Here is a 20,884-nt window from a genome sequence, read left to right as displayed (position 1 = left end):
GGAAAATCTTGTGATCAGATGGGCCGGGGCGGGGAGGAGCTGGGCTGATGGCCTTAAACCAGGGGTGGGCAAACTTTTTGGCCCAAAGGCCACATCTGGGTATGGAAATTGTATGGCAGTTCATGAATGCTCATGAAATTGGGGGTTGGGGTGCAGGAGCGGGTGAGGGCTCCGGATGGGTATGCGGGCTCTGGGGTGGGGCCAGAAATGAGTTCAGACTGCGCAAAGGGGCTCAGGGCTACGGCAAGGGGTTTGGGTGCAGGGCGGGTTGAGGGCTCCAGCTGAGGGTGTGGGCTGTGGGGATGAGGGATTTGGGGTACAGGAGGATGCTCCATTCTGAGACCAAGGGGTTCAGAGGGCAGGAGAGGGATCAGGGCTGGAGCAGGGGGATGGGTTGTGGGAGGATGTCAGGGGTGCAGGTTCCGGGCGGCGCTTACTTCAAGCAGCTCCTAGAAGCAACGGCATGTCCCCCCTTGGCTGTGGCACCTGCAGAGCCGGTGCTTGGGGTGGAGGCAACGTCTAGAGCCCCCTTGCTGCCCCTATGCATAGGAGCCGGATGAGGGACATGCTGCTGCTTCCAGGAGCCATAGCACACGCAGGGCAAGCCCCCGACCCCACTCTCCGGCAGGAGCTCGAGAGCCAGATTAAAAGGTCTTACGGGCTGGATGCCGTAAGTTTGCCCACCCCGCCTTAAACGGTGCCATGCTTTAGTGAGCGTTCCCACAACACTGATTTAGTCCATCGCTGTCTCTCAGGAGAGTGCAGACCACATGGGACCATTACTTTTCCCGTGGCATTAGCCCTGGGGTCTTGGCCATGTCCCAGCTTGGGCAATCACGTTTTGCTCAAGCAGTGTCCACTGGGCACTATTTTTCCTTTTGCTGTCCCAGAATATTATACAGTGCAGCCAGGGGCTCGTACGCCACTTTCCCCACCGCCGGGATAGCAGCTATTTGCTCTCTACTCTGTGGAGCAGTGCAGGACTTGGAGGAGGAAAGCCGCTGCATAAGAACGAGGCGAGGTTTTAACCCTTTTCTCTTGCCAGGGGCGTCTGTATCCAAACACAGCGTGAAGGCAGCGCTGCTGCCGGAGAGTTGCGAGCAATCCCTGCCTTACAGCACATCACACAGGCAGTTCACTCGGACAGAGAACGGGGGCCCGAAACAAGAGGGAGCCGCGTGTCTTTACCAGAGTCGACAGCCAGGACTATGGCCTTGTAGATGTTGTTGACTACGTAGCTTGACTCCCTGTCCAGAGGGAGTTTAGCCGTGATGATGCCATTTTCAGCATCAATAGCCAGCCACCCTGCAGGGTCGCTCCCCATGCTGTACCTGGAGGGGAGGGCAAGCAGGTAAGAGGAGAAAGGTCCAGCATGGGGGGAGGGGGTGTGTGGGGGCTGAGCAGGTGGGCGATGCTCTATGGAAACGTGAAATGAATTTGACAGTGAGCGTTTAAGGCTGAAATCTAGCAAACTAGGTTTGTGAACAACCGGCCCCTTTCACGCTTACATCCCCTGCAGGCGGGGACCGGTCGCCTCCCTGCCGAGGGCTCTCTGGTGCTTGCTAGGGTTCATTCTATCTCGCAAACTGCTGGCAGGAATGCAGCTTGTCTCATTTCAGACCAGAAGGGCTGTTTACTTGCCCTCCAGCCAGTGAAAGAGGAAAAGAGGTACCAAGGGCTGTTTTCCTCTCTCAATGGCTGGAGGACAAGTAGAGAGATACCAAGAGTACAGGGCTAAAGGAACTGAAGGGAAGAGCTCAGGAGAGAGATGTGGAAGGGTGGATTTGGGCATGCCTACACTACAAAATTAAGTCGACGTTCAGGCAGCCCAGTCATTAAAACACTGTTTCCCGTCCACACTTGCAGAAGCACTTTGACCGACTTCAGTGTGGCACTGACACCTGGAGCCCTGCTGCCCTGGGCCTGACAGCTGGGAATATAGGCGCCAACTTTAGCCAGTGCCCGATGGGTGCTCATTCCCCCCCCCGCCGCCCCATCTCCGCCCCCTCCCCGCCCCCATTCCAACCCCTTCTCCAAATCCCCACTCCCCCGGCCCACCACATTTCCCCTCCTCCCCAGCAAGCCAGGGAGGGAGGAGGGAGAAGCGGCGCAGCGGCATGCTCAGGGGAGGAGGTGGAACAGAGGTGAGCTTGGGGGGCCTAGGAAGTAACCTTTGGGGGGAAGCAGAGGAACCGCTCCCCGCCCCTGCTCACCTCTGCTCCACCTCCTCCCCTGAGTGCGCCGCTGCAGGCTTGGGAGAAGCAGAGCAGTGGCGGCGCGCTCAGGGGAGGAGGTGGCGGCGGCGCGGAGGTGAGCTTGGGGGCCACAGGGAGCTGCTGGTGGGTGCTGAGCACCCACCAATTTTTCCCCGTGGGTGCTCCTGCCGTGGTGCCTATGGCTGGGAGCCCTGCTGCTGGGGAGGGGGGTACAGCTTGGAGCCCCATGCAGAGCTGACAGCCAACAGGCAACGTCAGTGGCACGGTGTCTACACGGACACTACATTGATGAAGCACTACGCCTCTCGCGGAGGTGGAGTTATGAAGTCGGTGTAGTGGCTGACTTACATCGGTGGGAGCTACATTTTAGTGTAGACGCTTACACAGTTAGATGTAAGCTGCCTTACGTCAACCTAACTGTAGCGTAAACCAGGCCTTCGTGTCACCAGGCAGCAGCCTGATTTGCCTGGAGCTGCAGGCAGCTTGGCTGTGCTGCACACATAGCTACGCCCCTGATCTGCTTGGTTAGCTGGGCAAACAGCCAGCTCGGTATATTTCCAGTTATGCAATTTTCAAGCAGGAAGGTAGATTGTGCCAAGTTAGGTATGAGTTTTGGCAGGGCAATCGTACCAGTGATCTGCCTGGAGAATTTGCTTTTATTTCCTTTCAAGAGAGCAGATGATTGAGATGATTTCCGATGCAGGAAGGAGGAGTTTGCCAACAATCAGAACCTCCTTAGTGCCTGGCTTTCCCCTGGGTCCATGGGACACAGAAAGGCTGTGCACAGGCCACGTTGTGTCTGCTCCACAGCATTTCTCGACTGATTTGGGGTGGCCTGAGCAGCTGATACACAAATCGAATGGCTGCTGTGAGCTCAGTCTGTGGGGCCTGCCAAGACTTATCTGCAGCATTCCTGCCCTTACTTGATTTTCTGCATCTGGCTCTTATCTGGATCCCGGGCCACGTAGGAGGTGACTTGCTGTCCCACAGGCAAATCCTCTGAGACCACTGCATTTTTGATAGGTGGATCAAAGACTGGGGCTTCGTTCACATCTTCAACGTTCACAGTAACGGTGGCTGTGGAAGTTGGGAGAGGCACGGAGAAGGGAATGTCATTCACTGCGACAACGTTGAGGATGAACTGGCTTTGCACCTCAAAATCCAGGCCCTGGAAAGGATGCAAAGGAAGGAGTCAGCTTTCCAGGAGAGACAAAATATAAACCCCCGCTAACGCCAGGGAGAATTCCCAGAGGAGCAGTGCTCTGAATTGCTGGGAGGCTATTCATCCTGCCCTTGGAGAAAGGACACGTTAACCCGGTGGCAGAGGAACTCCGCCCGTCAGCAGGCTCGCTTCAGGAAGGTCCGTTGAGAGCGCTATTCCCTTCCCCAGGTGCCTTCCATCCAAGACCCCCCCAAGTGCTCCACCCGCGTGTGCCCGAGCCTCCTGGGAGGGAGAACATCCCCACCGCACTGACGGGGATAAGGAAGCACTGAAGTTCTGTGACAGGATTGCTCAACTCTCAGTCCCCTGGTCTAATCCGTTGACCGAGCTCCCTCCCCATTCTTTGGTGCAGTCCCTCAGGGCCTGTGGGAGGTAGTGCACCGAGCTCTGACCCCTCATGGGCAGGCCCACAGCCCCTAACCAGATCCAGAGGGAGAAATTTTGGGAACCTAAAGCCCCGAGTCCATCCTACCTGACGGACTCCCCCCCCACCCCGAGCAGCGCTGGGAAGAGATTCAGAAGAGTAAGTCTCAGTAGAGCTGGTTTTGAGGTGGCTGAGGGTAAGCCCCTGCGACCCCAGACAGAGCTGTACCTTCCCGAGGAAGGACTCGCACGCAGCAGGGCTCTGGGGACTGGGACTGGGGGCTCCCCAGGGCACCCTCTGCTGGGGATCGTGCTCCTGCAGCCTGAGAGCAGTGGAGGGCTGAGCCGGGCTGGTTTACGTTCCTGGGGTGAATGCGGGTGGATGCAGGACGGGGAAGCGGTGCAGCTGACAACCCCAGGAGACGTCCCCACCGGACCGTAGCATTTTCGAAGTCAGTCACGTCAAGGTGAGGCACGGGAGCTGAGGCGGCGCTGGGTGGGCACAACTCACCTGGGAAGTTTTCAGGAGCCCATTGTTGTTGGGATCCGTGGTTATGGTGAAAAAGCCCCCTTCGTTCCCTCTCACAATCTCGTACTTCGCCCGCCAGGCCGGAGAGCCCTGCTTGTCCCTGTCTGACACACTCAGCCTGGCAACCAGCACCCCCATTTCGTTCTCGGGCACCGTGGCTTGGTACTGCAATAGAAGGGACAGGCTGGACTGTAGGGCGACGCTCTGACTGGCTGGTTACTGCCCAGCCAAAGGAGCACTTGGCGCAGCCCCAGAATCCCATCGATTTTTAAAACAACAAAGCCTAAGTGTCTGGCTTCTGCAACGGGGCCGGAACCCTCCACACAAGGGCACAGTGCAACTGCTTCAGCTGCTGGGCTCCAAAGGGAACCGCAGCTGGAGATCCTGGGCCAGAATCACGGCACCTATTTCCAGGGAGCGCTGGTGGACCCAGAGCTGCTACACTCTCCTCAAGGAGGCCCATACATTGAGGGCGGGGGATGGAAAGTTGCACTGAGTGTTCCAGCGACAGAAGACATCTGTCCCTGCAGCTGCTATTCCATAACTACACACCCAGGGCTAGGATCCACAGCTAGAGGAAATCAGCAGTTTCCACTGGCTTCAACGTAGCTATGCCGAGCTAGGATCTGGCTCTCAGCATTCAGGTACGAACACACACAACACACAGCAAGCAGGTCCCCAGCTCCTGCAATGGCTAGCAGTACTTCCGTGAGGTTGCTGTTATGTTTACCTTTTACTCATGTTCCTAAAGGGAGCAAGTTCAGGCAACTTCCAGTTAGAGGCAAATGTTTTTGGCACAGAAGAATTTGATTCTCTAACCCCATGGAATAATTCTGCCCCTTTGATTCTTCACCAAGGCTGAGGTTTAGTAACTTGACAGTTTTCTCAGGTATCTAATTAACTCTTTGCACAGATGTAGCTAATCAAATCCTTTGTGTTGGGAGTAGAGCTCCTGACCCGGGTAGTGCGAACAGAGATAGAAGCAGGCGAGAGGTTACGTTACCGTGAGTGGGTCGAACACTGGAGCATTATCGTTGGTGTCTGTGACTTCAATCATTGCTGTGGCTGTGGTAGTATATCCTTGGCCTTGTAAGTCGGCAGCCTGGACAATCAGTGTATAGTTGAGGATCATCTGCAAGCCACAAAAGTCACATTTGGGTTAGCACCTGGAGGAGATGTCAGGCTGCTAATGGGCTTTGGCAGGCCCTGCCTCTCTTCCTCTTGGGGGAACTTTTTATGATTAGTTTCATTGCCGTCAGAGCAGACAGCAGGTGAGAGCGCCTGAACTCAGCTATCAAACAACCCCACTCTTCTGGCTGCGGGTGCCCCCTTGGTGGAGTTTCATCTACTGAAACCCAGCAGTAACAGGTAAGGAAATCTGCTTCACAATTCAGCAGGCAAGCTGTCATTGTCCCCTCTACTAAAAATTAATATTTCACATTGGTAGCCTAGAGCATTTTAAGCATTCACTTTTTTTTTTTCCAATATCTACAGTGAACAGCTTGGGGGTTTTCTGCACATCTATCTGGGCTTGGACAATTAATCAATGATGTCAGTTTCACTTTGTATTTGTTAGAAAGTGGATTTCCCTTGATCAGTAGAGTTCCCAGTGCAACCTCTCCTGCTGGGCTCAGGCTCAGCAAAAACAGGTTTCTACAAAACCCAACATGGGGCTGAGATTTGATGCATTTAAATTAGCTGAATTAACCAAACACGGCCAAACTATCGGGCCTCCCGTGGGGGGTCAGTTTCTAGCGCTGCAGAGATGCCTGTTGAACCCCTGCACTGCCTCCCTGCCAAACACAATTCACTCAGCCCGAGGGCTAGCCGAGCAGGGAAGGTCTAACATGGCACAAGCACCCAGGAGAAATGGAGACGGCAGAAGTTTGCCAAAGACATCCTGTAGCGTGACACGGATTGCGTCGGACACCCGCTATTGCCTATGCGTCTCGGTGCGGAGCTCGCACTTCAGAGCCTGGGGCCGTCCATCCCCTCTGTGCAAACGTAACTATGCCAAGCTAGGATCTGACTCCAACCCAACGCTGCAGCACTCACCTCTCTGTCCAGCCCAGTTGCAATCACACTGATGATGCCATTCTCAGAGTTGATGGTGAACATCTGGCTGTGGGGTTTTTCAGGTATCTGCTGCAGGATGGAGTAAGCAATGACCCCATTGTAGGAGTTTACACTGTCGTCTGCATCTGTGGCTGTCACTTGCATCACGGAGGTACCTGGGCAGGAGTTTAGAGCAACACTATTTTTCTCGTTCTAGGACAAAATGAGACGGGAGACGATTCTCCAGAACGTACTGCCGGGACCAATCCTGCCCTGGCCCGCCAAGGGGAACAGGGGAAGGTGACTAGATCAACCACCAGGCATTTCCCATCCCTAACGTCTGCCAATTCCTCTCTGCAGTCACCAAAGAAAGGGAGTAAGATCGTAAGCGCCTCGGAGCAGGGGCCGGCTGAGCTGTCGGCCCAGAGCCATCGTTCTCACTGGGGCGATAGAAAGACTAGAGCCCTAGGAGCGTCTCACAGGTAAACAGACGGCATAATTTGGAGCCACATTTACTGATACCAAATTAGCTCCCCTGTTCCCTTCCAGTTCTCACACCACCCCTGCCAGCCCCAGAGCCTTCTGCGAAGGTAACTGGTCCCCTCTGTGGGTTCTGTAGTGAGGCGGGTGATCAACCCCAAGATGCCGACTCTCCTGCAGGATCGGGGGGAGGAACTGCTGGGTTGGAAGGGGAGGGAGAGCCTGCTCCAAGCCCAACCATCCGCACTCTGGACAAGGCGCATCTGCTCAGTGGGCAGATTTTAGCCCCTTTGGGTTATTCTGGGATTTAAATTCTTCAAAGCAAAATTAACCCAACACTAAAACAGCCCCGTCCCTCTCTCTCCTTGGAGGGAACCCTCCAAAGCCACATCTCATGACTGGTGTGTCTCAGCCCCCAAGTCGGGGGCTCTGCTCGCATACCTGGCTTGGCTCCTTCTTCTATGGAGCCTGTGAAGACGCTCTGGGTGAACTGGGGTTTGTTGTCGTTCTGGTCACTCACAGTGATGATGATCTCCATGGGGTCCTCCGCGGGCTGCCCATTCGCAGACACAGCGTGGGAAAAGAGCTGCAAAGCCAGCACGGGGTGTAAGGCACCATCAAGCCACCCAGCGAGGCCACAAGCAGCCAGCAGCGCCCGCCAAACCCGGCCCTGGCTCCAAAAGCAGCAGCCAAGCTTGGCTTGTGCACGGTGTTCCACGCGTCCCTGCAGAACGGGAGCCCGAGCCTGGCTGGCTTAGCCAGAGGGGACTTGCCTTCGATTCCCCAACTCCAGCTGCTGGCTGACCATCCCCACCAGGGTCTTGAGTTCACATGCAGGCCACACGGAACAGGTCCAGCATGGGGGGAATTCTGCCCAGCTCAGCCTAAGCCAAGGGTCCGGACAGCAGCCTTCAAAGGGCCCATCCAGCTCCCCTCCACACTCGGAGGATAATCACTGGCTGGCGCATGGACAGTGAGGTCCTGTTACCCAGGGAGGGGCCAGTCTGGACTGTCCCGACCCGACCCGTGTGGATTTATGGTTTCTCCTCCCTGCTGGGTCAAACCCCGACATCGGTAATGGACACGGAGCCACCGGCCAGCCCTGCTCTGCCCAGCAGAGACCCACGGGCCCGTGAAGAAGCGTCCAGCCAAGCTTTCGGAGACAGGAGGTGCACGCTGAGCACGTCTCCAAGCAGCAGGGACCCCGCTGAGGCAACGAGCCGGTGCTAGGCTTTCAGCGTGCTCGAGGCCTGGTTCTCACTAATGCTGAGCCCCCTCAGCTCCCGCTGCAGCCCTCAGCACCTTGGGGAAAGAACCGGGCCTCAGGGCCAAGTGCTGACATGGCCAAGTGACCAGGGCCGGGCACAGAGCAGGAGGCAGTGCCCAGCTGGGGTCAGCACCTCCTCTCTGGCTTTACTCTGCCGGGCCTCGGGGAAGAGACCGTGACGGGGAGGAGAGGGCAACTGCCCTCTGGACCGTGCAGTACAAGAAATGGAGTGAGACCCAGTTCACCGGAGCCTTTGGCCCCTTCCCAGCCGCCTCCAAGCTCCAGGGGCCATCAGCCCCTGAGAATATGCCCCTTCTCCAACCTTGGCACCCAGTGACTCACCGTGTAGTTGCTGATGTCTTCTCTGTCCAGCGGCTTCGTCACTTTCAGCCACCCCGTCTCCCTTTCGATGATGAAGACGCCCTCAGGGGGGGTGTCTGCGCCCTGCCCCGTGATGCTGTAGAAAACCTTGGTTTCTTTGTCCTTGTTGGATTTGATCTGGTGCCAGAGAACGGGGCAGGTCAGCCAGGGAATTCTGAGCACTGGGGCCGCCCCAGCCTGTGCTCCCCTCCCATCTCGCCAGAATCCCTCCAGTCCCCGAGAAGCTGCCCCTCATGTTCAGGTTCCTGCTCAGCACCACACGCAACCCCATTTACCCCATTAGGGGATATGGTGGAGGAGGACAGGCCTGGAAGGCGGGTTTGGTGCTACACAAGCTCAGTAGCAGACAGAGGGCTTGGGGGTTCTGTTTGTGAATGCTCACGGAGGAGCCGTCTGGGGGCAGAAGGAGCCTTCCCCACAGCCTGCGCTGCATGGCCGCCCTGTGGCAGCAAGCTCGTGCACAAGACCCAGGCAATGAAACGGCTCCTCGACCCAGCTGGATGCGCAGCCGAGAGCAAGCGGGGAGGCGGAACCAGGGCGTCAGATCCCAAGAGTTCTTCCAAACAAATGCCACCCACCCATCTCTCCACACTCCCCCTCTGCCTTCTCTCAGCTACCCCGCTCCTCCCACCCCAAGAGCGACACACCCGACAAACCGCACCTGGCTGGGACGCCATGCCAAAGGCCTCCCATACCTGAACCAGCAGCTTGGGGAAAGGCCCCCTCTCATTCTCAGGGCAGTTGATTGGAGGGATCACCCAGTCCCTCTTCTGCCTCTTCCGGCTGAGTCGGGACTCTGGGAAGATTAATATGTCTGCCTGAGCATTGGTAGGGGAGTCCTGCAGGAAGAGACACACAGTTCACAGTGAGGTCCCTGCATTAGACTCAAGGGGGCTGAAAGTTTTAACAAACCGTCCAAGATTCAGCCACACCCATTACACAGACAAATCCAGACTCTGGTTCTCCACCTTCTGCTAAGGGCTTGAGGAGCCATTAGCTGCAAGCTCTTACTAATTCACCACTGGGCTGGGCTGGACCAGAACAAGTAACTCGAATTGCACGGAACTTCTGCCTATCCCTTTCATAGCCGGTCATGGCGCTTTGTCACAAGGGACGCAACAGGCCCCAGACCCAGCTCCTTTGATGGCCGCTGCACATTGAGTGGATGTTTTCAGAGAACTATCCACAGTGACTCTTTCCTGAGTGGTCACAGCTAATTTAGACCCCATCATTCTACATGTATAGTGAGGATTATGTTTTCCAATGTGATTTACTTCGCATTTATCAGCACTTTCCTATCCACTTTTTCTACCCCAGTCACGATTGAACAGACCTCTGTCCTATCCCCCTTAGTTGTCCCTTCTCCAAACTGAACAGCCCCAGGCTTTTTAATCTCTCCTCTGTCCCATACCCTGACTGAGTATTGCTGCCCTTTTCTGTACCTTTTCCAATTCCAATAGATCTTTTCTGAGATTGGGCAACCAGCACTGCGCGCAACATTCCAGGTATGGGCGTACCAGGGATTTATGTAGTGGCGTTAGGATGTTCTCTGACTCATTATCTAGCCTTTTCCTAATGGTCCCCACCACTCTGTTCGCTTGTTTGGCGGCTGCTGCACACTGAACAGATGAGCAGACAACCCGCCACAGCGCCAATCTGAGAGCCCTGCTGCAGAGCACAGGAACCAGAGCTGGAAGAGGTCCAAGCTCTAAACTTAGCACTAATCCTGCCAGTTGCTGAGTGTCCTTAGCTCCTGCTGGCATGGAGTGAAGGGTGCTCAGCAGCTCGCAGCACCAGGTGCTTGAAATGTACAGCCTCCCTTTCACCCCACTCCTTTTCCGCTCGAGCGCAGCGGCTCCCTGGCAGGAGACTCAGCTTTTCTCCAGAGGACAGCATCCCTGCAGCGCTGTGCTCACTCCTGCTCCTCCACGGGACCAGAGCCTCCTGCTTTGCCTTGGCCTTTCCTCTCACCGAGCGGTAGCAGCAGGGCACATGACCTACAGGAGCCCACATGGTGGGGGCGGCAGAACGGAGACACCCAGGTTCAAGGACGCCCCCGCATGGGTCTCTCCCCAGTATTCAGGAAGGGAAGACGTGGCCTCTGGTTCCCAGCGGGCTGAAGCTAGCAAAGCCTCGTAGGCGGTACCCAAGGATACTGACTTTCCTTGCCCTTGTTTGTAGAGTAAGCCAGCCCCAGGCTGAACGGCTGCCAGCAGCTTTATCCTGCCCAATAACTGACAGCCGCCCTCCTCCCCCAGCGCAGAAGGCAGCGTGCCACTGGACCCCCGGGGGGCCCACCCAGGCTCTGCAAGACAGAGGGAGCACTGGCAGCCACGCAGCGAGGCAGTCAAGGGACGGGGTTGCTGCAGCTGCACAGAGACCGTTTCGCTGGCAGAGAATGAGCCCAGACTGGCCCCAGGCCAGCACTAGGGGAACCCTCTGGGCCTGAAGGGACACAATGGCCCCCAGCGGATGCCACGTCAGAAGGGCAGAGCCGGGGCAGACAGGTCACGTGAATCAGGCCCGCTGGGTTTGTTGCCATACCGTGTGCCGGTGGCGGCGGTGCCTGTGCCCCTCTCTCTTCACGGTAACCTTGGCAGAGTGCTTCCTGCTGGCAGAGTCCCAGACATGGATGAAAAAGCTCTTTTCGTGTCCATGGAGCTGGAGGGGACGTTTGACTGAGACGACTCCGTCCGTGTGCACTTTGAAGTGTGTGTCATCCGACAGATACGCCGTCCGCTTCCTTCTTGTGCAGCTCTCGAAGCTCACTGCAGAGAGAGAGAGACAGCAAAGCCCGGCAGGAGAAGGGGGTTAAAAGCAGAGCCACCTGCCCATCTGCGTATTCCAGTCCCTGGCAGGCCAGCGAGTGCTACCCCCGCCCCACCGGATACTGAGACAGCCAGTAGCTGGACGTTCCTCTCTCTGGACCGAGCCCCACCCGCGCTAACCCCGCCAGCCAAGGGCCCAACAAGCCTGAGCATCGAGAACGCGAAAGGGGACGGAAGGGGCGAACTAGCAAGTCGATGCCTTCTGGAGGGCTGGTGTTAAAGCCTGAGCTTTGCTAGCCTCCTCGCCCGTAACAATGGGCTGAGGGCAGGAGGTTTCACTGAGCTGCCATCCACCAAGTGCAGGCAGAACCTGGCTCCTTTACAGCAGCCAGTGGCATGGCAGCACCATCCGCGAGTCCGCAAGCAGTTCGGAGGCCAGGCCACAGCAGTGCAGAACATCCTGGACTCAGTGACAAGGGCCATTCCAAACCCATTAGTCGCTACGCAGCTCCCCGGCCGCAAAGCCTTAGCAACTCGGCCTCACTGCTAATTGCTCTTCTGAGGGCAGGGAGAGACCGCAGGGTTCAGTGCCCGCTAGCGCTGGGAGGGGTTCGTTAACAAGGGTCTCAGACTGCAGGGACACGGCAGTTGAGGAGCTAGGCTGGGCTATCACTTTAAATGGAGGTTCTGCCGGCAGCAGTGACGGGGCCGTGAACTCCGCCCTGGAGTACTGGGGCGGGAAGTGGTGACCTGCGTATTCGCAGAATCTTCCATATAGACACCAATGGTGAGCTGTGTGGTCGATCACCTCCACTGGGACACCCAGGCCAGGAAAGCGCCTCAGCCAGTCCTCAGAGGTGGTGACTTAATAGGTTCACAGTGGAGCTAAAGGTTTCAGAGGGGGAGCCGTGTTAGTCTGTATCAGCAAAAACAACAAGGAGTCCTTAGAATCCTAGAGGATCAGGGTTGGAAGGGACCTCAGGAGGTCAATGAGTCCCACCCCCTGCTCAAAGCAGGACCAATTGCCAATTTTTTCCCCAGATCCCTAAACGGCCCCCTCAAGGATTGAACTCACAACCCTGGGTTTAGCAGGCCAATGCTTAGACTACTGAGCTACCCTTCCTTGTGGCACTTTAGAGACTAAACACATTTATTTGGGCATAAGCTTTCATGGGCTACAGCTCACTTCATCAGATGCACCTTCTTGTCAACTGTATGTAATGGAAAAGGAGAACTTGTGGCACCTTAGAGACTAACAAATTTATTTGAGTTTAAGCTTTCGTGAGCTACAGCTCACTTCATCGGATGGATTCAGTGGAAAATACAGTGGGGAGATTTATATACATAGAAAACATGAAACAATGGGTGTTACCATACACACTAACAAGAGTGATTAGGAAAGGTGAGCTATTACCAGCAGGAGAGTGAGGGAGGGGAGGAGGGGGGAACCTTTTGTAGTGATAATCAAGGTGGGCCATTTCCAGCAGTTGACAAGAACATCTGAGGAACAGTGGGGGGTAGGGGGGGAATAAACATGGGTAAATAGTTTTACTTTGTGTAATAACCCATCCACTCCCAGTCTCTATTCAAGCCTAAGTTAATTGTATCCAGTTTGCAAATTAATTCCAATTCAGCAGTCTCTCTTTGGAGTCTGTTTTTGAAATTTTTTTTGTTGAAGAATTGCAACTTTTAGGTCTGTAATCGAGTGACCAGAGAGATTGAAGTGTTCTCCAACTGGTTTTTGAACGTTATAATTCTTGATTAATGTTATAATCTGATTTGTGTCATTTATTCTTTTACGTAGAGACTGTCCAGTTTGACCAATGTACATGGCAGAGGGGCATTGCTGGCACATGATGGCATATATCACATTGGTAGATGCGCAGGTGAACGAGCCTCTGATAGTGTGGCTGATGTGATTAGGCCCTATGATGGTGTCCCCTGAATAGATATGTGGACACAGTTGGCAACGGGCTTTGTTGCAAGGATAGGTTCCTGGGTTAGTGGTTCTGTTGTGTGGTTTGTGGTTGCTGGCGAGTATTTGCTTCAGGTTGGGGGGCTGCCTCTAAGTAGTGCTTACAGCCGATGAAGTGAGCTGTAGCTCCCAAAAGCTTATGCTCAAATAAATTTGTTAGTCTCAGAGGTGCCACAATACTCCTTTTCTTTTGCGAATACAGACTAACACGGCTGCTACTCTGAAACGTGTCTGTAATGGGCCGCTCTCTTATCACTTCAGAAGTTATTTTTCCTCCCTTGGTATCCTGCTATTAATTGATTTAACTCATTAGACTGACCTCACACTTGGTAAAGCAACCCCCATCCTTTCATGTATTTATACCTGCTCCTGTATTTTCACTCCATGCATCTGATGAAGTGAGCTGTAGCCTACCAAAGCTTATGCCCAAAATAAATTCATTAGTCTCTAAGGTGCCACAAGTCCTCCTCATTGTTTTTACTAGAGCTAAAGCAGATGCTGCCCAAGGGCTGCTTTGGAGCAATGTTGCCTGACCTGAGATCTCAGACATGACAGACGCCATCGGCACCTTTCTTGAAGGAGACGCGTCACTCCTGTATTCTTCCAGGCGCCATAACATCCCCCCCAGTCCTACGCTGCTTCTAATCAAAGCTACAGACCCTGCTTCCAACAGCCGAGCGCCCTGCTCCCCCCGCCCTGGGGATCCTGTAGAGGTACAGAACTGATGGGAACTGTACTAGTGAGTCTCTCAGGCTCTAGCTGAGGTACCAGTCTGAGCCAGAGGGCGCCCGTGCACCAATCTCCTTGGCCCACGGGCCCTGGGCACAGCCAAAGCAAACAAAGCGACGTTTTCCTGAGTCTGTGCCAGCAGCGCAAACAGCAACGCTGGACTCTGGGAACTGCCCTGGTCTCCTCAGAGTTGGTTTAAAAAGGGTTTCGCTTTGAGCGAGAGAGTTATGGTGGCTTTCGTGGGGCCCATGCTGGACTATCACGCTGGTAACGAGCCAGGGTGGGCATGGCAGGGCCAGTAGCTCTGGAGGCCCAGCTACCCAGCGCTGCTGGCACAGGCTGGAAGGGGATTCCTATAGCTTGCAGCCCAGGAGCCGCTGGAGGGGTTTGCTACACCCTCTCCTCAAAATCATACCCTTACCGGGGCACCAGCAATGGTTTTTATGGGGGGGGAGCGGGGGCCACCAGCTTCTGTTCCAGACTCCACATATCCCGCATTTATTAATGCAAGCCCCAACTTTGGGGAGGGGAGCTGAGTTTTCTTCCCCATGCCTGATCAATGCTGAATGCAGGCTTCCCTCCCTCCCCTCTGCCCCCAGCCCAGCAGGGAGTCCCAGGTGCTGTCTAAGCCCAGGGCTAATGGCAGCCCCCCTGCTTTGTCCTCACAGCTCCAAGATCAGCAGGAAATGGCTGCGGGACCCCACGCCCTCCCCTCCCCCAGGAAGCTGGGTGATTAACCTGTGGAGGGGAGGTCTGGAATGCGGCTGCTCCCACTCCAGGCAAACATCCCAAGTGGTTACAGTGAAGGTAGGTGAGACCCACCTGACTCTTCCCGGGGGCCAGCCCCCCAGAGCTCCAACTGGGCCGGGGGGGCTCCTTGCCCCAACTCCCAGATCTCACCCCGAGGAAATGAAGCATTGTCTAATAAGGACCCCCCCACAGAGCCCAACCCAGCTAGTGCACTAGGTTATTAGTGCTCTGCCCAGTGAGAGCCAGGCGGGGGCGGAGGTGGTCACTAAAAGCTTTCACAATACAGGGCCTCTCCTTGCTAGGCCTGCCAGCACCAAACAGGGAGCAGTTCAGGGGGGCGGGCTCCACAACCCGCAGCCCCCAGCTGGAGAAGGGACAAGCAGGGTGAGCCAGTGCCCCTCCGATTTGGGTCACCTCCCATTGCTGGCCCCTGCTCAGCACCGCGTCCGCATGGCTGTACGACCGGGGTGGGAAACGCATCCTAGCAGGGCCCAGACAATCAATAGTGCAGCCTTCAGAGGAACAGCGACATTAAAAGCAAAAGCTGCCACGGGTGCAGAGTGGGCCGCTGGCTCCCAGGGGTGCAGAGTGGGCCCCGCACATCAGAGCAAGGGCTGCAGGCATGACAGGCACTTTCCAGGCAGCCACGGCTGAGGCTCCCTTCGCCCCCCATCTTGCAATTACACAGCAGCACAACTTAAGAACTTTTCGCCCGCAGGCTTCTCGGGCTATGAAGTGTCAGACCCAGGGCAGATCCAATACCCCAAAGTGCTGCACATGCGCCAGGACAGTAAGGTGGGCAGGGCGGGGGAAAGAGTGATGCAGCAAAGTTCATAGGGGGTGGAACCAGGGGTGCGGCCACACCCCCAGCTTGAAGTGGTTTCCATCATACGCAGGGTTTACAGTTTGGTTCAATAGCTCTCAGTGCCCCCCCCCCCATACAAATTATTCCAGCATCCTGCCAAAGTTATGGGGACAGAAAATCTTTCAGGGAACCCGCTACTCCGCTATCCGAACAGGAGATTTTCTTCCTCCCTATTCTCCTGCTGAAAAAGAGGGGTCTTTGTTATCTGCCCTCATTCCCCCATAAAAGCCATGACTAACAGTCGCCTGCATCTGGGAAGGAAGCCAGGCTGCTTTGAAACAGAACTTTGACCACAGAACCACTCCCAGGGCAGGTAAAAGTGCTACATTCACTGTCCCATCCACCAGCTCCAGAGGGCACAGGGGAAACGCATGCAATTCTCCCATCTGTCCACATTTATGGTAACATGAGTCCCCTGCCTGTGGAAGTGGTTTTGTTTGCTTCTCATGAGCAACGTACAATGGGAAATGTTTCTCCGTCTCTTAACATCTAACCCATTGGTTCTCAAACTGTGGGTTGGGACCCTGTTTTAATGGGGTGGCTGGGGCTGGCTTAGATTTGACGGGGCCTGGGGCTGAAGCCCAAGCCCAACTGCCTGGGGCTGAACCCCTTGGGCTTCAGCTTTGGCCCCCCCTGCCCAGGTCAGCAGGACTCAGGCTTTGGTCCCGCCTCCAGTGTCATGTAGTAATTTTTGTTGTCAGAAGGGCTTGCGGTGCAATGAAGTTTGAGAACCCCTCAGTCCTGGAGGGGGTCTCGCCTCCTTAGGTGGCAGATCCCTTAGCAGACGAGTGGTCTCGCTGGCCACCAGCACTGAGGCAGGTCACCCTCCGTGCATGCTCCCAGAGACCTGTTACACAGCAGGTGGCAGCTGGCTGGATACATGAATGGAAAGGTGCTTGCACCTAGCCCCCCCCCCTCCCCAGCAGGCTATGGTCACTGCTATTTTGCATAACAGCCTACGGCCAATTCCCTCCCACTAAGTATTAGAAACAAACAAGTATTGGGAAGTTCAGCATCAGCCTGGTAAACCCAGGGTTGTGAGTTCAATCCTTGAGGGGGCCATTTAGGGATTTGGGGCAAAAACTGGGGATTGGTCCTGCTTTGAGCAGGGGATTGGACTAGATGACCTCCTGAGGTCCCTTCCAATCCTGATATTCTATGATTCTATGATCAATCCATGTTGCTGGGAACCAAAAAGCTTCGCGGTTAGAACCATGACACCCAAGCAAGGGAGCAGGGCAATTTTGGCAGAAATCAGCATGGGACGTTCTGATTCCAAGCAAAGAAGGCTTTTGGATGTGTTGTAAAAGCCTCATTTTGTCATGGAGAAGAGTTAGCTAGATGGCCAGATGCTGATGCCATCCCTGGGACGAGAACCCCAATCAGGGTTAGAGAGCGTACAGTTCTTCTATCACAGGGGAACTGTGGGTGGAGCAGTTTGCTGCGTACCTGGCTTGTCTACACCCAGACTTCCTAAAAATCTGATTAGTTAAACTGAGGCAAACCCCTGGGGGGAAACTCATCTGGTTTAAAACCAGTGACATTGGTTGAGCTTGAGCCCATAGATTTATCACTGAAAGTTACACAGATAAGCCAGATTTAAACCGCATGAGCATCCACACCTGTTTAACCCATCACACCTTTCCTTAAACCAGTGCTGGTGCATGAGCAGACCAGGCCATCAAACAAGTGACAGTCTCTGTACACACTGAATGGACGGACAGCCCCTGAAGGCCTCTGCCACCACCCCTGGATCAGACTTTCCTCAGATCACAGGGGAATGGGGCATTTTCCTTAGTGGAGCGGTGGGCTCTGCCTGACTTTGGCAGGTGCAGATTGATCAGTCAGAATTCTGCACTGGAAGCAGATCAGCTGCAGGGGCAGCACCCAGATCTCAGAGGAGTTCCTGTTGCCACTTCTCTACTCCTTACCATGCCCTGCAAGTCAGTATTCCCAGAATGTCCATTCTATGGGCTTTCCAGAGTCACTGCACTTGTCTGGAGACAGGCCTAGAAGCTAAAGGAGGCCCAGAACCAAGCGCCCTTAGCATGCAGCTCAGGCTGTCCTGGACTGCACACCATCACTCTGACAAGTGCTTTGTAAGACAAAAAGGATCTAAGCCCCTTATAGCAGGGGCTCAGTTCTCTCATCCTTGCTCTCTCTGACTCACTGAGAAAGCGGAGCAGGATCTGGCCCATGGCTACTGAGAACCAGGTCAGTCCCCAGCATGACAAAATGCACGAGAATCCAGACTGCAATTTTCAGTATTGATCTTCAGTGAAACCAGGGAGCCCACAGCCACATTCTTGCCAGAGCTTGGTTTCAGCCATATTCTTGCCATGCTTGACAGAAGAGCCAGGTCCCAGGTTCGGTTGTGCATTTCCCCACCTGTGACCATTGGGGAAGAACCCCAGCCCGGGGTGTTTCAAGGGAAGGCTCGGAGGGGGGGGGGTGGGGGGGGAGGGAGGAAGATGCATTCCACTTCAGTGATGTCACGAGTGGGGGGAGGGGAAGGGGACTGTTTAAAGGTTCCTGGACAAAAAGACTTTTGTTTGTGGGATTGTTTCTGCGCTGAGTCTGAGAACGGTTGTTTACTGTAAATAACGGCCCACTTATGATTCCATTGCATGGGTCAGAGCCTTCAGAAATAGCTTTAACCACCTAACAAATTTATTAGAGCATAAGCTTTCGTGAGCTACAGCTCACTTGAAGTGAGCTGTAGCTCACGAAAGCTTATGCTCTAATAAATTTGTTAGTCTCTAAGGTGCCACAAGTACTCCTTTTCTTTTTGCAAATACAGACTAACACGGCTGCTACTCTGAAATTTAACCACCAAGTGACACAGCTGAAAAGTACCTGCGCCTTTCGCACCCAAGCACTGAGACGAAGGGAAGCATCCCTCAGAAAGGCCTCCCTTCAGAGTCACTTCATCACCACTGGCAGCTTCTCTCCCAGTAAATTCCGGGTTGGGACCCATTTCGGGAGCAGAAAGCTGCTTGAGAGCGGTTTGCAGGAGCAAGCACTCCTCAGAGTGGGCTTGGACTCCCTGGGTGCGGCCAGATGGAGTGTGGTCTGCTGCACAGTGGCTCTAAGCAGCAGAGGTATGGAAGGGGTCTGCCTGTTAAGGGCCACTAGATAGACCCAAGGAAAACTTCTCCCTACGAAGAGGGGATGCACTGCCGGCAGCCACCCAGAGGGATTGGGAGATTACTAGCCCAGACTCCTCTCAAGAGGCCACGTGGCCCCAGGAGAGGAGCATGTCCAGGTTCAGACACAGGGGCTAAGCAACTGCAGCGGGCAAGGACGGAGCAGACTTTGTGAGTCCCTGCAGAGAAGCAGAGGCAAAAACAGCTCCCTGGCCTGAGAAGGATTCCACCTGTGTGCAGCTTGACCCTGCTGCCACGCAAGGAAACAGGACGGGCCTGCACACTGTAAAACAAGTTACACAAAGACAAGTCCTTGAGTCAGCATCACCGATTTCTCATCCAGACAGAAGCCACTCTGCAGAGCCCTGGATTCTGGCTACCAAAGGGGAATAAGCACCATCACAGCACTCTGGCATACCTGCTTCCAGACAACCCAAGCCTCTGAGCTCCACACTCCAGGAATTTCTTTACTGAAGCACTCATCCAGCACTCTCCAGAGGAAGGGGCGGGTTGTCTTTATTACAGAGAAACTGAGCAGCAGCAAGGTTAAGTGATTTGTGCAAGGTGTCTCTGCAAGCCAGCGGCAGAGCCAGGAACAAACCCCCAACTCGCCTGCCCCCCAGTCCTGTGCTCTACCCCAGGATACAACGCTGGCCCTTATGTCGTGATGGAAGTTGGAGCCTTTTCACTGGAAAGCGTGCAACACCACTCTCTAGAGAAGCCAGCTAGTTAGGTAGCAAATGTTTCCATTAAGCATCAGAGTTGGAAGGCTGGGAGCCCCACCCGTAGTGTACTGGTTTTGAATTTCATCACAGTTCAAAAGGCTGGGAGGCCAGTTAATGCTCGGCATGAGGCATCCTCAGAGATGACTAGCTAATTCAGGCAGGGGAAAACCTTGTGCAGATGCCCTAGGTCCCAGAAGGGCCTTGGAGGACAAAAAGAGAAGAGCTTTATTGTTGTACCAAAACAAAGAGTAAGCCCAAGCAGGACATAAAGCCTAGAGCTGGAAGAGACCAAGTAGGTCTCCCCCCAGGGCTGGTGCAGGATCTCTCTACTGAACATTCTCTGTCCAGCTTGTTCTAAGAGGTGGCAGATTAGAGTTTTGTGGGGCCCTGGGCTGGGGAAATGCGGTTGGGGCACGGCCTGCTCCACGCGCCCAGCGCTCCTGCCGGGAGCGGGGTTGGTCAGGGTGCAGGGGGTGCCGATTTTTCTGGGGCCCCTGTGCACAGGCCCCGTTGGCCCAGCAGCTAATCTGCCACTGGTTCTAGAAGCGTCCCACCAGACAGGCCTCCCTTGCTTTGTTGTGGATACAAAGAGAGCGCGCGCATGTATGTGTGTGTGTGTGTGTGTGCGCACGCGTGTACACAGCACCTACCACACCAGGGTCCTGATCCATGACTGGAGCCCCTCAATGCTACCGCAACACAAACAGTAACCCTAATCCCCACTCTGACCAGCTTCTCCACCAGCTTTCTCCGGATACTCAGCCTGGATTTTTCCTTTCCTTTGCTCTATCTAGCCAGCTCTGGTGTATTCTATGTAGAGGGGAAACACTCCTTCCCAAGCCAGAGCCCTGAGCAACAAGATGTGAGAACTGTTATTAGCTAAGTGCCTGCAGGATGGCCACCGACTCCAATGGAGCAGGATCAAGCCTTTAGTTTTCCTCCTGACAAGTCATAAAAATATCCAGCCCTTGTAAATCACCAGCCTCAGTGCTCAAGAGACAAGGTGGGTGAGATCATATCTTTCATTGGACCAACTTCTGGTGGTAAGAGAGACATGCTTTCGAGCTTATACACAACCAGAGGTTGGTCCCATAAAAGCTATTACCTCACCCAGCTTGCGTCTCTAATATCCTAGGACTAAAAACAGACTACAACAGCAGCCTCTATGCCCGTCTTTTAGCCTCCTGCAGCAGAAAGTTACATAGGTGGACTGTATAAACCACCATCCTTCTACTTGCTCTAGGCTTACTGCTCTTCCAGTTCTTTCAGTGCTCCCCTTTTTTCCACTGCTCAGACTATGGACAGAACAAGAGGAGGAAAGGAGTACTTGCCACTGGGTTTTCCATAATTGAATTCCCTAGTCCTCCAACCCCTCCCTTTAGGGCTAAATAACCACCATGTCCCTGCTCTCTT

At 54.7% G+C, this 20,884-nt stretch overlaps 1 protein-coding gene across 3 annotated transcripts in view; it reads right to left on the bottom strand.

The window, feature by feature from the left end:
* Positions 1–20,884, bottom strand: part of LOC119841373 (B-cadherin) — a 44,232-nt gene that overhangs the window by 5,715 nt on the left and 17,633 nt on the right. For all 3 annotated transcript variants that reach the window (XM_038368748.2, XM_043494816.1, XM_043494817.1), the window contains exons 3-11: positions 11,058–11,281; positions 9,209–9,352; positions 8,475–8,630; positions 7,307–7,451; positions 6,386–6,561; positions 5,334–5,462; positions 4,313–4,495; positions 3,140–3,384; positions 1,189–1,331 (exon numbers count right to left, since the gene is read on the bottom strand). In XM_038368748.2, coding sequence (XP_038224676.1) covers positions 1,189–1,331; positions 3,140–3,384; positions 4,313–4,495; positions 5,334–5,462; positions 6,386–6,561; positions 7,307–7,451; positions 8,475–8,630; positions 9,209–9,352; positions 11,058–11,281 — 1,545 coding nt within the window. The remainder of the gene's footprint in view (positions 1–1,188; positions 1,332–3,139; positions 3,385–4,312; positions 4,496–5,333; positions 5,463–6,385; positions 6,562–7,306; positions 7,452–8,474; positions 8,631–9,208; positions 9,353–11,057; positions 11,282–20,884) is intronic.

This window comes from Dermochelys coriacea, chromosome 12 (assembly GCF_009764565.3).
Source record: "Dermochelys coriacea isolate rDerCor1 chromosome 12, rDerCor1.pri.v4, whole genome shotgun sequence".
NCBI lineage: Eukaryota > Metazoa > Chordata > Testudines > Dermochelyidae > Dermochelys > Dermochelys coriacea.
This window is presented reverse-complemented; position numbering and strand designations above follow the sequence as displayed.